Source organism: Pararge aegeria, chromosome 17 (genome assembly GCF_905163445.1).
Source record: "Pararge aegeria chromosome 17, ilParAegt1.1, whole genome shotgun sequence".
Taxonomy (NCBI): Eukaryota; Metazoa; Arthropoda; class Insecta; order Lepidoptera; family Nymphalidae; genus Pararge; species Pararge aegeria.
In genome coordinates, this window is record NC_053196.1 from 8,932,834 (window position 1) to 8,955,169 (window position 22,336).

The following is a 22,336-nucleotide window of genomic DNA, read 5'->3' on the forward strand; positions in this document are numbered from 1 at the left end:
TTTACTACGACAATACATACATCGCCATCTAGTCCCAAAGTAAGCGTAGCTTGTGTTATGGGTACTTAGATAACTGATAAATAATTTTAAGAATAATATACATAAATACTTATAATGTATAGATAAACACCCAGTCACTGGAAAACATTCGTGTTCATCACGCAAACATTGTCCAGTTGTGGGAATCTAACCCACGGCCTTAGACTCAGAAAGCAGGGTCGCTGCCCACTTCGCCAATCGGCCGTCAAACCTTGGTTTTGGCTTAGCCTTAATGATTTGAACTTTTTATCTTAGACGCTATCTTTAATAGATATAGTTACATAAATTCTGAGAAAATGCTAACCTCAGGTCGTGAGTCGGTCTAAAAGACGGCTGCGCATTATGAGGTCGTCAAAAACCGATTCGTAGAGATCGCAATAAACAGAATGATAGTTACAAAAACAAATTGATAGTTACGATTGTATCACAATGGGGGTTTGGCAATCCGGGGCTCGGCGTAACCTTCACAGTCGAATCTAGTGATTTGGCATTTTAAGTAATTACCAGCGTACTGATGACAATAAACGCGTGGGCGAATCGGCGAAATATGGTGGGCGGGGCGAACCGGGGTAGGGTACTTGTCTTACGACTCTGTCACTATACGATTACGTCATAATATTTTAATCTGATCTGATTATCATAATAGATGCGGGGACAGTTAAAGCAGGCACATTTTTAGTTTCATTAATTTTTGCTACAATGTTATCAGCTCACTATAAGTATACTTAGTAATACTAGGTATAATGTCCTTGATAAAAAATTTCGCTCTCTGATACATCATTAACTAGTTAGCATGTTCCTATTCGGATCACGAGTCATAATCTCATTCTAAAGAATCAATTCCAAAATTGAAATGTAATTGATTTTTTTTTCGGAGAACGCGGGTTTGGAGGCGTGCCTCAGAATGATGCTCTGCCAGTAAGGATTTATGTGAGGCGAACCTCGGCTCAGGCGACGATTTTACTCAAGGGGTTTCGGACGGTGATTAGTCCGCACGCCTCCGAGGCCGTGGTCTGAGCCCACGTACGAATGATATCAGAAGTCGGGGACCTTGTCTTCGCCAGCGAAGACACTGTGCAGAGGTGTGATAGGGAGCATTGTCACTAGTAATCTGATCGTCAGGATCGTTAAGGATTTGTCTAACCTCCTCTTGATGCGAGAAGCGCTAAGAATAGGTGAGTAAAACGAAGCCGCAACTATGAGAGGGTTGGAGGTCGGATAGAATAATTGACAAGAATAATTTAGCTATTTATGACAGAGTTCGTCCGGGGAAGTTGTAACACAAAACTGTATTTCTACCGCCAAGCAGCAATGCTGTATTCCGGTTTCTGGCTTACCACCTGCGCTTCTGGTTGGTAGGATGTGTTCCTCGCAAGCGCTAAGATTTGTTACCCAGTTTATAGGCTTTGGTGTTGCACTTAACATAAGATGGGCCAGGGACCATCTAATTGATCGTAAATTTTTACTATAAAAAAAATACCAGCTCGGAGGTAGATTTTCGGTGTTACTGTCTGTGTGCAACTTGCTTTGGAAACCACGCTAAATTATCACCCTACCATAATTCCTTGACACGATCATGCGGGACAGTGGGGACACGACCTCAGGGAAGGTTTTCAAGTATCAGTCAATCTTTTTTTAAGACCAAACTTGAGAACCTATTGATAGCATCTCACTGGATATTCACTAACCTAGATACTTATCTTTTTCCAAGAAATAGGTATTCTCCTAGTTATTCTTTTTGGAAAACATAAAAAAGTTATACAAGAAAAGATTGTGAAAGTCTTGCATTATGGTTTTTCCACAAAGTTGACAAAATTAACAATATTTTTATTATAAATAAATCTACTTTCCCGCTGCTTTACAGGCACTTGCAAAAACTATATTAACTTCCAATGACACGAGTTGGTCTTTTTAAACCAGAAAAAGTGGAATGAAATTGTTATAAACATACTTTGCCATTTGCCAACCAGTTTTTATCCAAATTCCTGCGAATTCATAGCATGATAGGATTTTTTTGCTGTATCTGCTGAATGGAGAGTTTATGTTTAATGTACCTACCTGCCTATTTAATACGTAACTGACTTCGCCTAAGTAGGTACTTCATGTAAAGATAGGCCTACAAATCAACGTAGGCATTACCTACTGTGTATTATATAACGCAGACTTTTCTGATGTGTTATTTTACACACAATTTAAGCAGTTTTACATAAGAACATAAAGGTGACTTCGTGAATTATGCTATAATGCGTGTCAATTGTTTTTCAGACAATTGTTTGTAGATGTCAAATGATTTAAATACGTATGTAGGGTTGTCAGAAGATTAAAAAAAATCTATTAGCGGTGATGACTTTATTTCAGAATAAGACGTAAGTTATAAGAAGTAAAAGCGTGAAATGCGTTGCGTATTTTTCTTTTCTAACAGAAATGCGAATGACGTCACCAGTGAGAATCTTAAGCAACGGCCGAATAAGATCACACAGGCTTTGGCGTGGCTATCGGTGGCACTTTACACTTTTATCTTCTCTTATTTATTTGTTTTTCGAATAAGTATTGACTTATACAAACAATTGTCTCAAAAATGTTCGACACGCAGTAAAATAATTCCCGAAGTAACTTAATTTTTCTAAACAAGCGGGCAAAAATTTCAGAGGTACCTACTAATCAGAGTTAAGAATTGGCAGAATCATATACCCTTTTTTTAACGCACTTCCAAATTAAACTGTATCGTTACCAAGACCATCAGATTTAAGATTCTATTTTTAAATTTCCGTACCCAAAGGGTAAAATGTGACCCTATTTCTAAGACCCCGATATCAATGCGTCTGTCTATCCGTCCGTCTATCACCAGGTTGTATCTCATGAACCGTGAGATAATGTATTTCTTTTATAACAACATTATAAAATAAATAAGTGAGCTCCCACACAACAGACATGATTTTTTGGCGTTTTTATAGATTTGACTCGCACTTGACTGGTTTTTAAAGTATCTGATTACGCAACCGTTTATTATGATAAATACAGTAACGATTCAAGTTAAAGTTCATTAAATTTAAAATCGTCAGTAAATATGCATATGATTTGTTTCTATTTCTCACTATGATATTATTCAAACATAATAAATGTTATATAATGTTCTCGTTAGTATCGTGTCATCAACCCTAAGCTCATAACGTATCACTGAATACCGGAGTGCCGATAGTATCTGAATCACGACTAGACGACGAACACACAAGTAAATGATTTATGTAAGCTACCCATGTGGGCATATACATAACACTGAACACATTTAAATAGCAACCAAACCACGCATATTCTGTTACAACCGAAGATATATTATTTACTTGTGTGGAACTCCTAGGTTTTCATAACTACGTTTCTCATATTATTAATATAAATAAATAAATATACTACGACAATACACACATCGCCATCTAGTCGCCATGTAAGCGTAGCTTGGGTTATGGGTACTAAGATAACTGATGAATAATTTTAATGTATAATACACATACATACTTATAATATGTAGATAAACACCTAGACACTGAAAAACATTTATGTTCAACCCACGGCCTTGGACTCAGAAAGAAGGGTCGCTGCCCAATGCGCCAATCGCCGGTCAAAATATTTTTCGCTCTAGCAAGTATACTCAAAACTTCGTTAGCCTTACAAGACATTGTAACAAACATCAATTCGATTTATTTATAAGTATACGATCCATACGTCAGTAGGTTGTATGAAGCGAAGTTTTTAAGTTTACCAACCAGCTTTGGGCCATGTATATACAATTAATGTTGCGTAACATGTTATTCGTTATATTATTATTTTAAATATTAGAGAGCAAGATATACGAATGGATTGCTGTGTAACTATTTATGCCGATCATCATTAATTTCAGTATTTACTCGTAACCAAAAATACACCTTTTGCAGCTTTACATTAATGTCTCTATAAGACTACTTAAAAGAATTACTTCGGTTCTGTCATACTATGTATACTGCATTATAAAGATTGCCGAGTAGCGGAAAATAAGAAGAGTCAGCACAGCGAACATGGTAATCCTTAAAATTATCTCAATTATGTCATTTTAAAATGGTACCAAACTAGAACATTTGTTTTATATAACTTGTAGACTCAAATAAAGATGCATGGAACCTGAAACGATGGCAAAGTGGTGGGAAAACAATAGCTGTAATCACGGAGAGAGAGTTACACGGGCACTCTTCCGGCGCATTAGCATTGAATGGCGGCGCGTGCGCATCGCGAGCGTATCATTGTCGCGCCCGCCATCAAACCCACATAGACGGAGAGCCTGACATTGTCTTTATAGTGTTTCATTTAACTGAAAAAGAATAGACTATGGTGAACTATATGCCCTTACCTAAAATCTCATAATCTCATAATCTAATATCTACACTCTTATGGGAAACGCAAAGGAGATATTTAGTTTTTGTTTTCACTACAAATTAACCCGTGACAGCAATTTCAACTGGTGGTATGACAGCTAATCAAACCCATAATCAGTTACTACTCGGCTTTGTACCAGAACGCTAAATCACTTGGCTGCATGATTTTGTCAGTAGGGTAGTAACTAGCCAGCCTGCCAACAAACCAGACCAGGGAAAATGTAGAAATTATAACACTGTATCTTCCTTTCCTCAATTTAATGAGAACAGTGATAATTTATGTTGTATGAAGTAAATTTATCAAAAATAATTTTACAGTGTTTCTATTGTACTACTAATTAGGTCAACATTATATTTCTTATAGAATGAAAACAGTGAACCTTGAAAAGCTACTTTGTTTTTAATAATTCGTTATCTTGGTTTTACGGTTAACGTTCTCAAACCATGGCATATCATACTGTCATCCCCGAGACTAATACTGAATCCATCCAATGCACTATGTATTGTTCTTGATTAAACGTAATGACCACATTTGATACGAACTTTTCATTCTATCGGTCCGTCTGATACGAACCGCTTTAAGGTCAAAGGCGTGAAAGAAACGATTGCATCTCATTACATATAGTGAATGCTTCAACTTTTCCTGTGACGAAACTTAATCAGGCACGCATTGCATGAGTCGCCTTGCCCATGCATCTATAAATGTACCTATTGTATAAGAAAGGCATTGTTAAGAATGAGTGATAAGGTACATGAATTAAACGCAATTGTATTTAGGTATGTTAGCTGTTATTTTGGAAAGTATGTGCAACTTACCGGTAGCTCTAGGTAATCGCCGATGGTGTACTTCGCTGCACCACGCCTGATGTCAGCCAACGCCATGAAGTGTTCGTCCCGTCTCGACTTCCGACGCAGCAATGCCCTTGCATACGGATAAGCTGACAAATACTCTCCATAAGCATCCAATAGTTCACCCATAAACAGCTGTTTCAGTAGTATAGTACTCTCGTTTATTTCGACTTCCGGTGGTGGTGGTAGTTCACGACATTTCAGAGACTCTGGTATATTTTTTGGAATGAAAGAGCTGACGCCACTAGTAGATTCACACGACGTATATGCCCCTGTTGAATCGCTCGAACCACATTTTGAAAATGGAAATGCAGATGACGTACCACTTTTTTCGCTACTTGCAGAACTCTGACGAGTTGCGCTTGATTTTTCAAAGTAAACCGGATAATGCAGCTCGGAGGGATACTCCGTTGATGGGGAGGATTCCTCAGCCGCGATATTATTATAGGCTGCCTTTTTTATGCAGTCATATAGGTCTTCTATTGATTCATATGGTGTCATACTCCCGCAGGATTCCTCCTCATTATGCAACCTTTCATATAGTTCTTCATTACGTATTTTAGTCACTGGACTTAGGGCAGAATCAGAACGACTCCTTTTTACATTTGGCACTTGATCATATCCAAAGTCTGCGGGGTTGAGAAAATCCCATTTAACGTTGGACCAGACATTCTCAGAAACATCGGCTGAAATTCTATGATCTGCGCAACATTGACCGCCACTTCTGATAGTAACAGTCGTAACGTTATCACTACTTTCTATTATGGAAGGGCTTTCTATGACAGATTCACAATTATCTACTGGAATATCGATCGCCATTTTACGAAGAGAGCAACATACTGAAGAAACACTGGATCTATTGTCATCGTCTAATTTATTGTTTGTAACAATTTCATCGGAGCACTCTGTTTCTGTGATCAGAGAAGATAAGTCAATATCCTGTTGAGAGAGAATACCTTCCTGAATGAGTTCTGTTAATATACTTTTTCTTTCCTCTTCTTTCTCACGTTCTTTGACTTCTTGTCTCTTTTCATCAATACCAGTTTCTTCTTTACTTTTAAGCAAACCGGAGTCTATATATCTTCTCATTCTCAGTGTTAGTGCCTCACTAGCTTCAGAGACTGATTCCAAATAGTAAAATAGTAAATGATATTCTTCTTTGGTAATGACAGCAGCGCGTAAAAGTGGTTTTCCATAGAGTTCAAGTGCGGAGAACAATGTAGAGGCTGTAAATAAAAGAAAGCATTAATAAATTCAAAAATCAAATACCGTAAAATTTTGTAACGTCAAGTATTACTATTGATGTTACTTTATACCACAAGTCCTTTAGGTCGTTATAGTTTGCAAGCAATGAAGACAAAGGATAGCTAAAACTAGCTTTAAAACGATTTCATAATTAAAATGCATATTTAAATTTTAAAAGACATACACAAATTTCGGTATCGGCGGTAGGAGTTAGAGGTTGAAACGCTCAGGCCGCGATTGCCAGAGAGTAGCAGGTTCAAAACCTGTCGTTCTGAATTTTTTTATACGCATTTTTAATTTACAGAATTGATAACTCCTCCAAGTGTAGGTAAAAATACTAATAAAAATTATAAAATTAATTACTATTCTATCATTTGTACAAATAAATTAATTAGCTATAACAGAATACTTTGTTTACAAAATAACTAGTAATAACCTCTATAGTAATGTACTTGTAATTTTAAACTTTTTCATTTACATGGCTGTGTCTTCCTCAGATAACTAAACAGCCATTCCTAATCAATATGACTCTCACGGTAGCTACATTAGGTTTGCATACAAGTCGTTTCTGCGAAAGATTACCGGACAATGGCGTGCGTACGCGTTTCGTTATTGCCAAACAGCTTTCTACAAACATCACTTGGTTGCCATCTGAATACTCAATACACGATGTAAATTGATAGCAAGCCAATCCAATTGAGCAAAAGAAGTTTTTACCTAATTTAGACGTTAGACGAGTTGCTTTAAATACCAAATTTTGTAAGGGACCAATTTCGATTTCGAAGTGTAGTGACCGTTGACAAAACTATTAACAAAGAAGTATTACTTCTAGATATATCTATAGCATAGCAAGAAAATCAAAAATAAATAAATATGCAAGAAAACTCATAATATGATACTGGACCAGTTCTGAAAGCTTGGATAGATAGATAGATAGATAGATATAGATAGATAGATAGATAGATATACTACGACACACACACATCGCCATCTAGCCCCAAAGCAAGCGTAGCTTGTGTTATGAGTACTAAGATGACTGATGAATATTTTTATGAATAATATACATAAATACTTATAAAATACATATAAACACCCAGACACTGAAGAACATTCATGCTCATCACACATGCATTTTCCAGCTGTGGGAATCGAACCCACAGCCTTGGACTCAGAAAGCAGGGTCGCTGCCCACTGCGCCACTTGGCCGTCTTGGATGTTCACAGAGTATAGTAAAATGGCTAAACTTACCGTAAATTTTTTCCCATGCCAAAAATACTTCAAGATCCTTGCCGTCCCATGCTTGTGGTTCATGCTCCACTACAAGCACTTCCCCCTCCAAACACATAGCAGACGATCGCGGCTCCACTGGTGCTTTCGATCCTCCGAGAAACAGTAGAGCGGTGGGCGGTGCGATCATGACTTCTGGTTGCGGCAGAGGTTCAGCCAATGGTAATACTTGAGGAGCTGACAAGGGTCCTGTTGGAGATCCCGTGAGTACAACTCCTGCTTCGTGGAGGGTTTCGCATACCACTTCTGCAACGGTACTGTTGCCCCAAACAGTCACCTAGAAAAAAAGTTTAATATTACATTTTTTTAGCCTGCATTTTTTGACACCCTTGTGCAACGATGAGTGCCGTCGTTTTATAAATGGTAGGACCCGGGACTCCCAAATTGGCCCAGGGATCAATTCTGGGCAAATTTGGGAGTTAATAAAGTCTGCAGTTTTCTCTGCTATGTTTTGGGGGGTTAGTTACCATCAAACACACGACGCCATTTGCTAAGCGATTTTGCAATTTTCCGGTACTATGCCGCGAAGAAACCCATTATATATACAGGGGTACACCCCTAACAGGTCAAGTCCACATAGCATCTTCGAGTGTTTACCATCAGGTGAAATTGAAGTAAAGGAATAACTCATAGTGCTATAAAAACAACTTAATAAATTTTTTTGCTTTCAGGTGTATATTCCGTTATAATGAAATAAAAACAAAACCTAGTCCTTCAAGATAATCTACCTATAGAAATTCTACTTAACGCACATCTGCTAGGCTGTACAAACAGCAGTAGCCGAGACACGACACGGCGGTTGTCATCAAACCTGAATTCGCCAAAGAAATATGGATGCCGTCAACAGCACTGAAAAACTGCAATGTACGATCATAACTCATTTGATTTCCAACTGATGATATCTTTAATAGAGATTTATTGTCTGTCTACAAAAGTGGCATTTCGACAACAATTTTACCGAGCATTCAGTAACAGTATTTATTTTATTAGGTTTATATAACATACTTTATTATGAGACTAGACAAAATGTATCTACACTGTAGTGACGTTTCTCGTTCTCTTTAATATTTCTCAAAACTAATCTGCTGCGGGCATCAGTCGACACAAAAAACAAAAGTGCGGCCACTGGAGATATCTGTAATTCTTTCCACGAAATGGTAACCGTTAAATTGTTTAACAGCCTTACAATCTGTTTAAAATATTACGTAGTTAAATGATTAACAGCGTGAATTTACTTACGACTTTAGACAATTATTTTTATTTTACAGGTAACTGTTTGTCTTATGGGACAAGCAGGTAATAAGATTTAAAGTTGATCGAAGTGACGTCTATAAAGAGCTGTCAAATCTCTATGAGGCGTTCGATGCCAAAGTTGTGATAAAAAAGATATTAGCGAGTTATATCAGATATGAATGAGCTAAATTTCAGGTTATAATAAGACAGGCCTTCAAGTAGCTAGAAACCTTAACGTCAACCCTTATAAATAAATTTAAATAAAAAGCTTAGTATTTTTTTTTAATTTGAAATTTAGCAAATGTTCAAATTGTTTGGAATTTAGGAATTCTCAAATAATTCTTGACATCGTCTGGATCTAAATGTTCTAAAATAAGCAAGTAAGACCATTTATTTCTTAGTACCCCTATTTTTATACGTAAATATTACTGTCAGTACAAGTTATTTTTTTACCCAACTCTTCCTATATTATGTAGTATATCGTATAATATAATCGTGGCTTTAGTCTAGTTAAGAATAGTGGTTCTAAATAAGATGCCCCTTACGTGCATCAAATAAAAGCAGAAGGAAAACGTTTATAACGAAGAAGCTGAATGGCCAATCGCAAGCAATGGTTACATAACTTTGTTATTCAATTCAAGGCATCCAATTGACATTCAGCGTCAACCTGATAAACGACCTCTTTGTAAATTGTATTATAATAGTCACATACTCAACTCAACGTCAACCCTTTGCCAGCGATCATTGACTTTGTTAACTGTAATCATTGATTGAATATCTTACAAATATCTGTAACTGACTGTAATGAATACCGTCATTCCTTAAGTCATTTAAGTCCTTTACGTGTAGTTATATCATGAAAGTTGTATTGATTTATCATCATCAATATCAACTTGCCAGCGCTGATTGTTCTCTCGTTGCGTCCGGAATAAATAAAAAAAGGCCAAACCGAAACCTTCAAATAAAAATTAAACTTCGCAACATGCAACCATGTTCTGCGATACAGCTAATAAATGCGAACGAATCGTACAACACGATTCTATATAACAAAATGTAAATGCAAGTCTCGAAGGCCTTGACTGCCCGGGTTCATGGCGTTTTTACCGTCCCTCGTGACGTCACTCCAGAGTTATGCGCACGCGCACCCTTCCCCCTCCCTGCACCAGTCGCCGTGCCCAAAACGAGCCTACAGGATAATCATATTCTGAAATTTCTTTGTCCATACGAAGCTTTAATACAATTATTTCCGTAATTTGATAAATTAGGGGTTTTGGGGTCCCAAGATGTTTTACATCTTTTTCGTTTACAGTGTACAGTGACTACTGTCTACATGTTTTATTTAATCATAAAAGATATTTAGTTTTAATATCCTTAATAAACGTGAAGTGGTTAAGTTAAAAATTACAGCCATTTTATTATAAAGCTTTTTTAAGGGCCTATGTATTAAAAAGTTTGTTTTGCTAACAAAATCGCTGATATCTATTAATGCGTTTATATCATCAAGAAGGACAAAATCAAACAGGCTCCGCCTAACAAGAAGCGGTCAGCTTAACACGGCCGACGCATTTTGATATTAAGGAACGCGAAGATAAACTCTTTTCTTTTGTTATAGTGAGCGTCAAATATTCTTCTACAGTTTTTCCGGTTGATGAACACGTTGCTTAGAATTAACTCGAATCAATATAAATCAAATGAAGAGATTGAAATAATAAATGAATAGGTACGTAAACGTTTTTTTTTTATATAAAGAGCTGGTAAAATAGCAAACTGGTGACGCAAAAATCATCTTGTGTCTGTAATAACTGTTATTAGTAGTAATACCCGGCCAAATGGTGGGGGTGGATTTTGTTTACAGCCTGAAGTACCTACGGTCAGACAACAGGGATGGTTGATGGTTTGCTTTGCAAACAACCCTTCAGAAGACTCCCCATTATAAAATCGATCGAACACACAAAAGGACCTAAAATCTTTTTGCTTTTCGATACTCCAAGGTTTAAGGCAATTTTGGATTGTCCACAAGTATTTGGTATTGAAGGTGCCCCAGCCCAGAGTTGCGAGCTCTACATTGAACTTACGCTTCAAGTACAGCTGGAGTCAGTGCTTATGGTCAAAGTAACGTTCAGCCACAGTAAATATATAAGCTAAAGTATTTACTGCGTCTTAGCTCTCTGGTGGTGAACTTTATGTGTTGCAAACATGGCTCTTGGCGTACGAAGACGTGGTCACTATGTTATAATAAAATCGCATACACAATGAAGTAAGTATAATTTAAATACTGCCCACGCGCGCGCATAAACTGCATTATGGGACAACCTCCCTATCTTTGATCTTTTTAACTCAGTTGGTAAAATGCCCGAAGTATTGCGAAAGCTCTACTATCGATTCCGTAGGTACCTCAAAACGGCATAGATCCTAAAAAGTCTAAATTGAATTTATTATATATAATAAGGGAGGCACTTTATTGATATTATACAAATACCTATATAGGTAAGTAAATCTAACTTAAATAGTTATACGTCGAAGCAGGCGTATTCAATAGCCAAACATTTTCCGATTGGAGCTTAATAGTTAAAACTTAATGATTCTTAGGTTGGGATTAATTTCGGTAGGTAAGTACGTACCTACCTATTGGATATTAGCTATTTTTCATGACCTCTTTGAGTGACCAGTATTTTCGCCATGCATTTGTTACTCTTCTTTCAATTTCTTGATCCATTTGTTTGGTAAACGAAATGAGTTGACCAAGATATATGTATGACGTTACATACTCTATGTGTTCGGCCTCTAATCATATTGCGTTAGTAGTACCATTGGTGATAACTTTTGTCTTTGTTTTATTCATTTTGAGTCCCATTCGTTTACTGCTCTCTGAGAGTTCTTGTTACATTTTCGGTAGCGTTTCGTGATTATCAGCCACAAGTACTAAGTCGTCTGCAAACCGTAAGTCATTCAGGAATGTTCCATTAATTTTGATTCCATAGTTTTGCCAATCTTTTTCTAAATATTTCTTCCAAAACCGCTGAAAATATTTTTGGTGACAGTGGATCTCCTTGCCTTAAAGCAAATACTCCACGTATGGAACGTAAAATAGTACCTACATACTTAAAAATCTTTTGATGCATCAAATATGGACATTGGCCCAAAAAGTTTTTATTTATACTTCATGGTATCGGCGTCGGTTGGCCTCCCGCCCAGGCCTGTTCGGGGGATTATGAATTTAAATTCGTTGGAGATTGCCGTGGAATCTCAAAATCTCCCGGCGAACGTGCGGGCAGTCACGTGGACACCATTGTTAAGTCGGGACAATACCATGCCAATGTGTATATTTTATATAATGTACCGAATGCGAGTCCAGAATAATACCTTTAATAAATAATATTAAAGTCTCACTGCTGGGCAAAGGCTTCTTCTCTCATAAAAAAGACGATTTTAGAGTGTAGACCCACCACTCCAATGCGGGTTGGTTAGCTTTAACGACTACAGCCACATGTAAGTTATAATGAACAGAGGCTAACGATTAACGTGGTCTCAAAAACACGGGGATTGACACCGCCAATTTCCTAACTCCGGACTGGTACCTACTGAAAATTCTTTAAGAGCAACAACACAATACCTAACAATTTATGGCTCGACCCAAGACCTCGTGATCCGTAGTAAAACATGTTAATCCCTAAACAAGTAATAAAACATATTTATTTATTTAAATATGTAACTTTATTGCAAAAAACCAGACAAAAAGTACAGGAAAAAACAAACAATTAAAAAGCTAAAGGCGACCTTATCACTAATAGTGATCTCTTCCAGGCTACCTTTTCGAACAGTCAGGGAGACACTTGACACAATATATTGTAACAAACAAGAAAACGTCTTGATAGTTACATTGGTGCCAGTGCCCATAAGTCCGAAATAGCCGATATCCGATAACGTATTCCTGAATTCAATCCTGGTTGGTCGGAACCTACTGGATTTTTCTGTGAAATCTCTGCTCCGTACCAGAGTAAAATTGCATCTACTTGAGCAACTAGTGACGTGATGTACCTTATTTTTTATCCTTCTCTAACAATAACAGAGCTGAGCCCTGGGGCCTGATATTTGGGTGTTTTTTTCATAGAACTTAGTTAGGCAAAGATAACATGTTTTATTCATAATTTCATACGTTTATACTTATGTATCTTATAAATGCGACCGATAAAATACAAAAAATAAGCCGTTGTAAATATTGTAGGTATTACACAGTAGTCACTTCAAAATGCAAAACAATATGCGATAAAAAATATTAAAGATGTTTTTCAGCGTTTGGCAAAATATTCTTTCAGTTAGGTAGTATTTGTAAAGGCCAATGAACTTGTTAGAGAAAGAGAGTCATACTGCTATAAAAAGTAGATTGCTAGATGACCAAATGGCTCGCTATTTGGTCATCTAGTGGTAGGTATTCTTAAGTTTATTATTTGCTTATAAATAAGTTACCTAACTACCTATTATAATTATCATAGATAACGGTTAATATATGACTGATATAATAAAAAAGGTAGCTGTATTTGCCTACTCCAAATAAAGGAAACTACATAAATATATTTTTTTTTCTTTATAAACAATGAATATTCAAATTTAATTATTATAACGGTCAGGAAAGAGCCATCTAGTGAAAGGTTTTATTACTATGCTTAAAGCGCCATCTCGTATAATACCCTTACAATACTAGTAAGCTATCGTGCGTCTTCACGTTGAGTTGTAGTTTTGATACGTACGCACAGATGGCGCTGCACTTTTCAACGTAAAATTTTTGAAATCAACAATGAAACGATAACATTTAATATAAAAAGTATTAATTTTTAAACTTCAAAAAGTAAAAAAAGTTCCTTAAAAGAGGTCCGGAATCTGTTTGTTGGAAAGTCGACGATCCCAAAAACTAATTTTGCAGAGATATGCCTATATACTGCTAGCATTTACATTCTTTCATTTGCCAAAAAAAAAAACATGGACATTGCCGCTCGAGTACGATCTTCGCGTCGTGAGTGCTTGTTGAAGATTCACCTAGTATGGGAAGATAAAAGCCTTCAATCTGCATCAAGCATAAGTATGCTATGCTTTTATATGTGGAGTTATATGAGATAGAGAGAGCTTTTGCTGTAGAGCTTTGTTTCTGAAAGGACTATGTAGCCCTGGTAGAAAATGGTAAACTACCTTTATTTTATTATACTATGTTTTTGTTATCGGATAGGCTAAAGAGTTACAGATCATCAAGGCTGTTTAAGTAATTAAATTTAAAGTCAGTTTAATTTTCTTTTATAGGTTATTATTTATTTATCTTTCTATCTACCCTTGAGAAAGGCTAAAGAAGAATTGAGTACGCGTGAACAAACCTTCATTACGAACCTTAGAAACCCAGCAAAATAGCGAAATAAAAGAGCAGTCGAGCAACGCGTCGCGGTGGGTCTGGTATATTGTGTATGTACATAGAATAGCAGCTATATTATGGGAAACTCATCCAAAGTTGTAGGCACGCGAATGACATTAATTAAATTAAAAAATAAATAAAGTTTAAATTAGTTAATTTAATCAATATTCTGCAGCGAAGCCATGTAAATATTGTTTGTAGCTGCGGAAGCACTTTATCGGCTTATGTTGCCATTACACGCGCCGTATCAGTGGGTGTCATGTCAAACAACTCTCGTTGCGGTTTATGGCTGCTTCGAGCACATAACTCCGCTGCCTGGTTACATAAATTAGGCAGAGGTTGCGAGCAGTTTAATTAATATGCAATAACATAAAACTAATCTAATGTTAATAATAGGTAACATAAAAATATCTGTTGGCTTTGATATCAAAATAAACCTCTATATAACCTTCCAATTTCTTGGTTATTTCCGCCTTCATTATCATCATCACATCAACCCGTTACTGGCCCACTACGGATTACGGGTCTCCCACAATGAGAAGAGTAATTGTGGGAGTAGGGCCGGAAATGTTGAATTGGCACTGTCATTCCCCGTGCCTCAGAGAGCACGTGACCGCCATCCGTCCTGGTTATTATGACTAACATTTGCACTTTAACGGGTTTCAGGCGTATAATAAAATAATTTAACAAAAACAACAAAAATTCCAATGCCAACAGCCTGCTCATAACCTTATTGCAAAACAGAAGTACGCTATTCTGCCATTCAAGCTAAGGGTATACGTAATTGCTCTTACTTGCTAATTTTTGAAAACCTTAAAATTCGAAACTTTTAATGATGCTTGCATGAGGTTGCATAATAAAACTGCATAATTGAAACTAAATGTAAATTACTATACTGAATTTGCTACTAACCTTAAGCTAATTGTCCAATTTGATTTGGAATGCTTAACTAATTGATGAGTTGAGATGATCAATTTAAAAGGAATTGGAATCATGCTTATCATGTAAATAGTGGGTAGGACTTCGACTTCACTTCCGGGGGGCCAAGTTCGAATCCCAGCACGCACCATCCATCTCTAACTTTTCTAAGTTATGTGCGTTTTAGCAAGTAAAATATTACTTGCTTCAAAGGTGAACAAAAGCATCATGAGGAAACCTGCGTGCCTGAGCGTTCTCCATAACGTTTTAAAGATGTGTGGAGTCCACCAATCCGCACTGGCCAAGCGTGGTGGATTACGGCCTTAACCCATTCTCAGTGTGGGAGACCCGTGGGCCGGTAATGGGTTGATACGATGGTGATGATGATGTAAATATAATCTTTCAGCTACAAGAGAAAATGCCATATGCCCAATACTCAGTGAATTAAATATAAAGGGAATTTTAGTGCAGTATATTATCAGCCTTTTAAGTCCAAGGTCTGAGTATTGATGAGTCAGTGAGTGAGTCAGGAGTTTAGCTTTATATTATTTATAAACATATAATTATAAATCTTTATTACCATTCAATATTAACTAGCTTACTTGCATATCCTTACATAAACCTATACCTACAGTACGTGCTAAAATAGGATATTTATGACACGTCAAAGCATATGATCGAAGGCCTTATATTATGTCGTCGCCAGGTAGTGGAAAAATAAATGAGTAAAATAGAAATCTCTCTATGACCGACTTAAAAAACAACATCCATTCTGATTTCTAGAACTTATAATGCGTTCAGATCCACTTTGAGTCATTTATACCTAATATACTGCGTAAACATGAGTATTTTTACTCGCTATCTGTTACATAGATGTGGGATTTGTATAAAACTTTGTCGCCGGATGAGATTAAAAACGAACTGAGCTTGTATGCATACTTTTTAGTGTAACCTTTGACTACTTTTTATAAATACTCACTTACAGAAACGAGGAAAATCTCTTTTTTTTATTAAAAAGTAACAGATACCTATTTTATAGCTAACAATGTAGCATACAGTACAAATCATGAACATAGATGTGGTGACACAAAGCGTTCCTCGATTTTTAGCTAAACACCCAGAGAACTAAAATCTTTGCGCAAGAACTGACCCAGACCTTCTGTCACCAGAAGGGTCAATTTTATGCGTTGCTAAACGGAAATACCCCAGCGAAACTAGAACTATTTAATAAGGATCCCTTAACCTTATTATAACCTAACCTTATTTTATTTGATCTTCCTACAAGATATCTTCAGGGTAAGCACTGTTACATAATACATAGTTAATTTCAATAGACCCGTATGAAGCTTTTTGAATAGTCATAGCTTATAAACGGAACAAATTTTGCAGGCGATGCAATGAACACGTCCTACAATCTGGTGCCCTGTGTTTTTATTCTGCTACAAGTTAGTCTATGACTGCAATATCACATAGTGTTAAGTGCTGATGCAATCTAAGACGGTAAGGGGCTAACCTGTAAGGATGTATCATATATGGCAGTTATATTAAACCCATACCCCTAATCGGTTTCTGTGCGACATCTTACCTGACCGGTTAGACGCACATCTTTTCTCCTTTTTAGAAATAGCAAGAAGTACCTCTACCAGAATGAAAAAAGTACACTGCAACCGCAGACTTAAGATCCCTTTGCGCATTCGACTCCATCTGGCCCATACTGCTATACGGATGTGAGGCTTGGACTTTTAAAGAAGGACTCAGGAAACGCATAGAAGCATTTGAAATGTTGGCATTCAGAGGTATGTTTTGCGACGCGAGAGGTAAGTTTTGCGACGCGTCATCCAACGACGCGAACTTTTGCACACCGTCAAGATCAGGAAAGCTGCATATCTGGGGCACGTGCTAAGGTACGAGAGATGAGCTCCTTCAACTTATTATGAAGGGAAAAGTTGCAGGAAAAAGAGGCGTTGGTCGCAGAAAAAACATAAGACAGTGTACAGTGGACTGGAATCGCGAGTGCAGCAGGATTATTTCACCTCGTGAAAAATACACGAACCCGGGACCTCCATCCTAAAATCGCACCGCTTACCGTTGCGTCAAGGAGGTGTCCATCAACCTGAGGCGTTGATGTTTCACATCACGTGCCTGTAATTACACCGGCAACCGCATTCTTCAGACCGGAATACAGCAATACTTGTTGGCGGTAGAAATAAGAATGGCGGCAAAACTTTCCCGGACCGAGCTTTATCACAATAAGCTTTACTCCTACTAGCTATTACTAGCTAACTTGCCAAAGCTCTCTTCTAAATGGCAATCCATCCAGCTACCTTGATCACAAATGGATACCTAGACGTAGGTTTGCTGAATATACTCAAATATTATATGTAGGTTTTCTGAATATAGTCAAATATTTTATGTAGGTTTGCTGAATATAATGGGAATGCCCCCACTTCGGAAGACTCCGCCTGGACCATGAGTTCCTTTGCAGGCACTTTGGGGCGTCCCACTATGAACTTCGGTCTCTGATGCGAAAAAGAACTGCCTCGCAATTTTACACCTCAATCATCAATCGATTCAACAATACTTGGTAGATTATAAATTTTAGTTATTATAAGTCTGTAAATTTCATAGTTTTAGTTCTATGTGTAGTTATAAGAAGAACAGCCCGCCCGATGTATCAAATCGCAGAAGCAGGGCTGTTCTTTTCCAAAAAAAAAATGTATCTACAGCCTAAACTTAACGCGGTTGAAACCGCGGGACATATGTAATAATATATAAAATAGGAAAAGACAGGAAAAGCTTCTTATGAAACAAACTATTTAAGAAACTACAATGCCTATGTTATCTGTATAAGTTATTTTGTAAGTTTTTAAGGAAAAGGAATGGAGACAGATCATACTCTGGAGTAACACATAGGCGACTTTTTCCCGCAAAAAATACAAAACTTCCCGCGCGATTTTAGAAATACTGAATTTCACGTCGCGGATGTCCTATATTAAAGCTAATGTGCATTGGTATTACGGGTGATGAATTTCTTAATAACAAGGCTGCTTGGAAGCAGGCCGCTCCGCTCTCATCACTCAAAAGATATAAAAATTGTAAAGATTGTTAAAACTGTAAAATTATGTTTAAAAAGAGCAATCTGCTGAGTTTCGATCGCGAACCGGTGGTAGAGTCGCTACAAACAAACGAGACGTTTCAAAAGTGCGTTTAACTTAGGCCTACTTGAAATAAATTAATTTTGTCACTTATAGTAATGCTATTAATCCTTTCTGTACCGTTTATGTACCTACGTTATGTTAGTTGCCAATATTATATATTAAAAAATGACGTACTGATTACCTAATACATCAGAAAGAGGGTAATGAGTAACAAAAGAGTGAATGACCGATATTCATGTTCGCGATTTAAAATAATGTTTACAGAGAAAAGCGATCGACATACATTTAAACAAATGACAAATGTAAAAATGTATAGGTATATTGATACAGGTTGTAAACGACGCGACGATTACATATATTGTAATCGTTTTTATAGTTTGTATTTACTATTATTATATATATGTAAATTGTTGATGTATGAAGAGCAACTGCTGAGTTTGCCGACTTCTTTTTGGTAGAATCTGCCTTCCGAACCGGTGGTAGAGTCACAACAAACAGACAGACTTGACGTTTCAAATGTGCTTATAGAGGAAGCCTACTTGAAATAAATCAATTTAGAATTTAGAATTTTGTCAGACGTTGTAGAGAGTCGTTAAGACTCAGGGTCAAGACTATGAAATGTATTACGTTATACCTACTTGGATATACTTAGGGTAGCTTGTAGCTTCCAATACAACGATTTTCATAAAACGATCAGAAAATAAATGTACGCAGTTACTAGGCAATTAGAAAACAAATATATCAACGTATGTATCAAAGTATGCATGTGCTTTATAAATCTGTTAGTTAAGAAATCGCAAAAAAAGTCCTAACAAATTTATAAATAGCAAGTAAAATGCAAATCATATCAATGAATCACCCCGCAGCCGACATTAATCATGTTTTAAACAGCTGATGTTGATATATGGCAACAAATTAGCTAATATAATTGAAATTCACGATACAAAGTGGGGTGAAGCTTTCGTTTATTAATTTATGTATAATTCTGGACGCGGTGAAATGTGTCCTAACGAATGTTGACGCGATCGTCGACGGTCATACTGACACACTTTCGTTCGGCGATGCGATGTTATAATTATTATATTTATTATTATCTGCGTAAAAACGCACATGTCCACGCGATCGAATTCCAAGCCCGAATTTCATAACGCTTTTTCAGACTTTATAAAATGAGAATACGAACCTTATTTACTCAGTATGATGTACTCAGTGAGTTTACAAACACTATAGGAGTACAATTCACGATGATAAAAACACTCTCGATACCTTAAGTTATACTAAGGATAAGTTTATATACATTGGTTTTTTATTTTATTTTATCTATCATTTTATTACCCTTTTTTTTTTGTTTATTTTTGTATTTAGTGCCAGAAGACGGCTAAAGATGTAATAATATGTCCTGCAGTTGTATTATTACTTTTATATAATATATTGATTGTAATTTAATTTTTTTAGTTCTTAACAATGCTTACATATAAGAATAAAATCAACACTATCAAAAATTTATTAAAAATATATATATATATTATTACCTGCAGTGGTAGAGATATATTGTTCTTGGCAGTGGGAGAGGTTGAAAGGGAATAAGAAAGGATAAACCAATATGGGAAAGTAGGTTGGTAGCCAGAAATTGCAAATGCAAAAATATTTGACGGTCGATTAGCGAATCTACGCTTACTTTGGAGCTAGATTGTGATGTGTGTATTGTCTTAGTATTTTTATTTATTTATTAACTATACATTTTAGTAAGTTGTATATTTCTGGTTTTTGTATATTTTACGTTCTTTGGCAAAAGCCGCATTTAAGTTCGAGCAAATCCAACTGATCAGTACCTTGCTTTATAGATATTAACAGCTACATTCTAACGATTCATAAAAGAAGAAGCAAATTCGATGTCTATTTGTTTTTTACTGCAAACATAAGAACATAAAAATCGATGGGAATGAGGAAAAATATATCGTAATCATTTGCATAGTTCATGATTACAGAAATCTGATCCAACTGTAATTGTATATTGAATAGTCAGAGGACGTGACGATGCAGTGTGATTAATTTCATTCACCCGTGTTCACAAATATGAATATAAAGTCTCACAGTGTATCCGAACATTCACTGTACGTTCCACCATTGAGATTATAATAGAGCTTTTTGTATCAGAACTTGGGTTCACCAAAACTGTATTTTTTTTTGTATCTTGGCCGCCATGGATTATTTAAGAGAGTTCATTAATTTCTGCGAGATTTCCACCCCGTTTGCGAGTGAAATTACAGGCTCCTGCCTTGCCATGCTTGGTCACATTCACATTTTTTCAAATGATATATTTTTATTTAAAAAATACTAACCTCAATACGTAAGTTGATATTCTTTTCGATTTTCTTATTTTATCGTTATCTCTATCAACAGCCTGTGAGACTCAATTGCTTTGCAAGGGAAGAGAATGTTTGGAAAATCAATGATTTATGCGCCAAGAATTTAAATAATTTTATATTAAAAAAAATTCGGTGCTTTAAAAAAATCCCCAATCTTCATGAATATTTAATAGAAAAATATACCTTGCTATTTCTTAAGAGAGATTAATGTTTTAATAAAGAATACGTATACATATAATATATTATTTTGAGCTTTGCATTTTTTTTTTACATTTATCATTCAACAAGGTCCACATTTGCTAAAATTGATTTTACTTTCTATTGACAATCTTCAACGTTATATTAATAAAAATGACTTTCATTTGATTTACTTAATAGAAACATTTCATAAACATGATTTTAATCAAAAATAAAAAATATTAGTCTTATTTTATTTTTGATTTAATCAATTGTATTGAATTGATTTGAAAACATTAGTTAAAAAACCTTTCAAGTTAAAAAACGTAACGAACGGAGTTAAGTTCATTTGACAAATTTCATCGTATATTAAATAGCTGCGGTCTGTGATGCGTGTATCCACTCATCGTCCACTCGTCGTAGAATGGCACAAAAATATTTAAAAGTTAGCTTTTGTCACAAACACACAGAATTTGTGTCGAGTTAGTCCTTCTTTTTTTTTTGGCTTTCAGGTGTGCCATCGAATTAGTTTTAGTCGATATGATGTGCCAACGCCAATCTGACGTTGACGCTATGCAAACTTTCATAAAGTAGGTCATACCTACATCCCCATATATTTTTTTTTCTGGATCTTTTTTTTCTGGCCTAATAACTCATAAGGTAATAAGGATCTGTAGTTTTTCAAAACTATATATACTCTTATAACGATTTAGATCGTTACCATCGGTTTTGTAATTGATGGTTGTTTGTACATCTGTTAGCCAGGCTAATATTCCAAAAAACTAATCCGATTTTGTAGAGATATGAGCTGGATGGTTTTGTAATCAAGACTTTCTTGTATCACTAACTTATATCATAAATGTGAAAGTGTGTTTGTTTGTTCGTTTGTCCTTTTTTGCGCCTTAACTAGACCAATGTACTAGATTTTTTTTACATAGTGTTAGTTTAAAGGACGGAGAAAAACATATGCTACCTTTTATCTCAGGAAAACAAACGATTACCACGGGATCTGTAAAAACCTGTAATAAACGTGGGCGTAGGGCGCGCGAAACAGCTAGTGTTTACAAATTGAAAACATTCATGATGATATTAATAAAACTTGTGCCTCGTGTACCTTCTTCAAAGAAAAAAAGAGCTGCCACGGTTTACAACGTGATGTAGCGAGCGATAATTGAAATTTTATCGCAAAAGTCTCTTTCCGGTTTGAATTCGTCAACGATTCAAGGGTCGTTAATCATTAAACGCTGGAAAATCGCTTCC

At 36.1% G+C, this 22,336-nt stretch overlaps 1 protein-coding gene across 1 annotated transcript in view; it reads right to left on the reverse strand.

Moving 5' to 3' along the window:
• Positions 1-22,336, reverse strand: part of LOC120630810 — a 186,086-nt gene that overhangs the window by 116,354 nt on the left and 47,396 nt on the right. Inside the window, exons 2-3 of the mRNA XM_039900101.1 lie at positions 7,785-8,100; positions 5,259-6,517 (exon numbers count right to left, since the gene is read on the reverse strand). Coding sequence (XP_039756035.1) covers positions 5,259-6,517; positions 7,785-8,100 — 1,575 coding nt within the window. The remainder of the gene's footprint in view (positions 1-5,258; positions 6,518-7,784; positions 8,101-22,336) is intronic.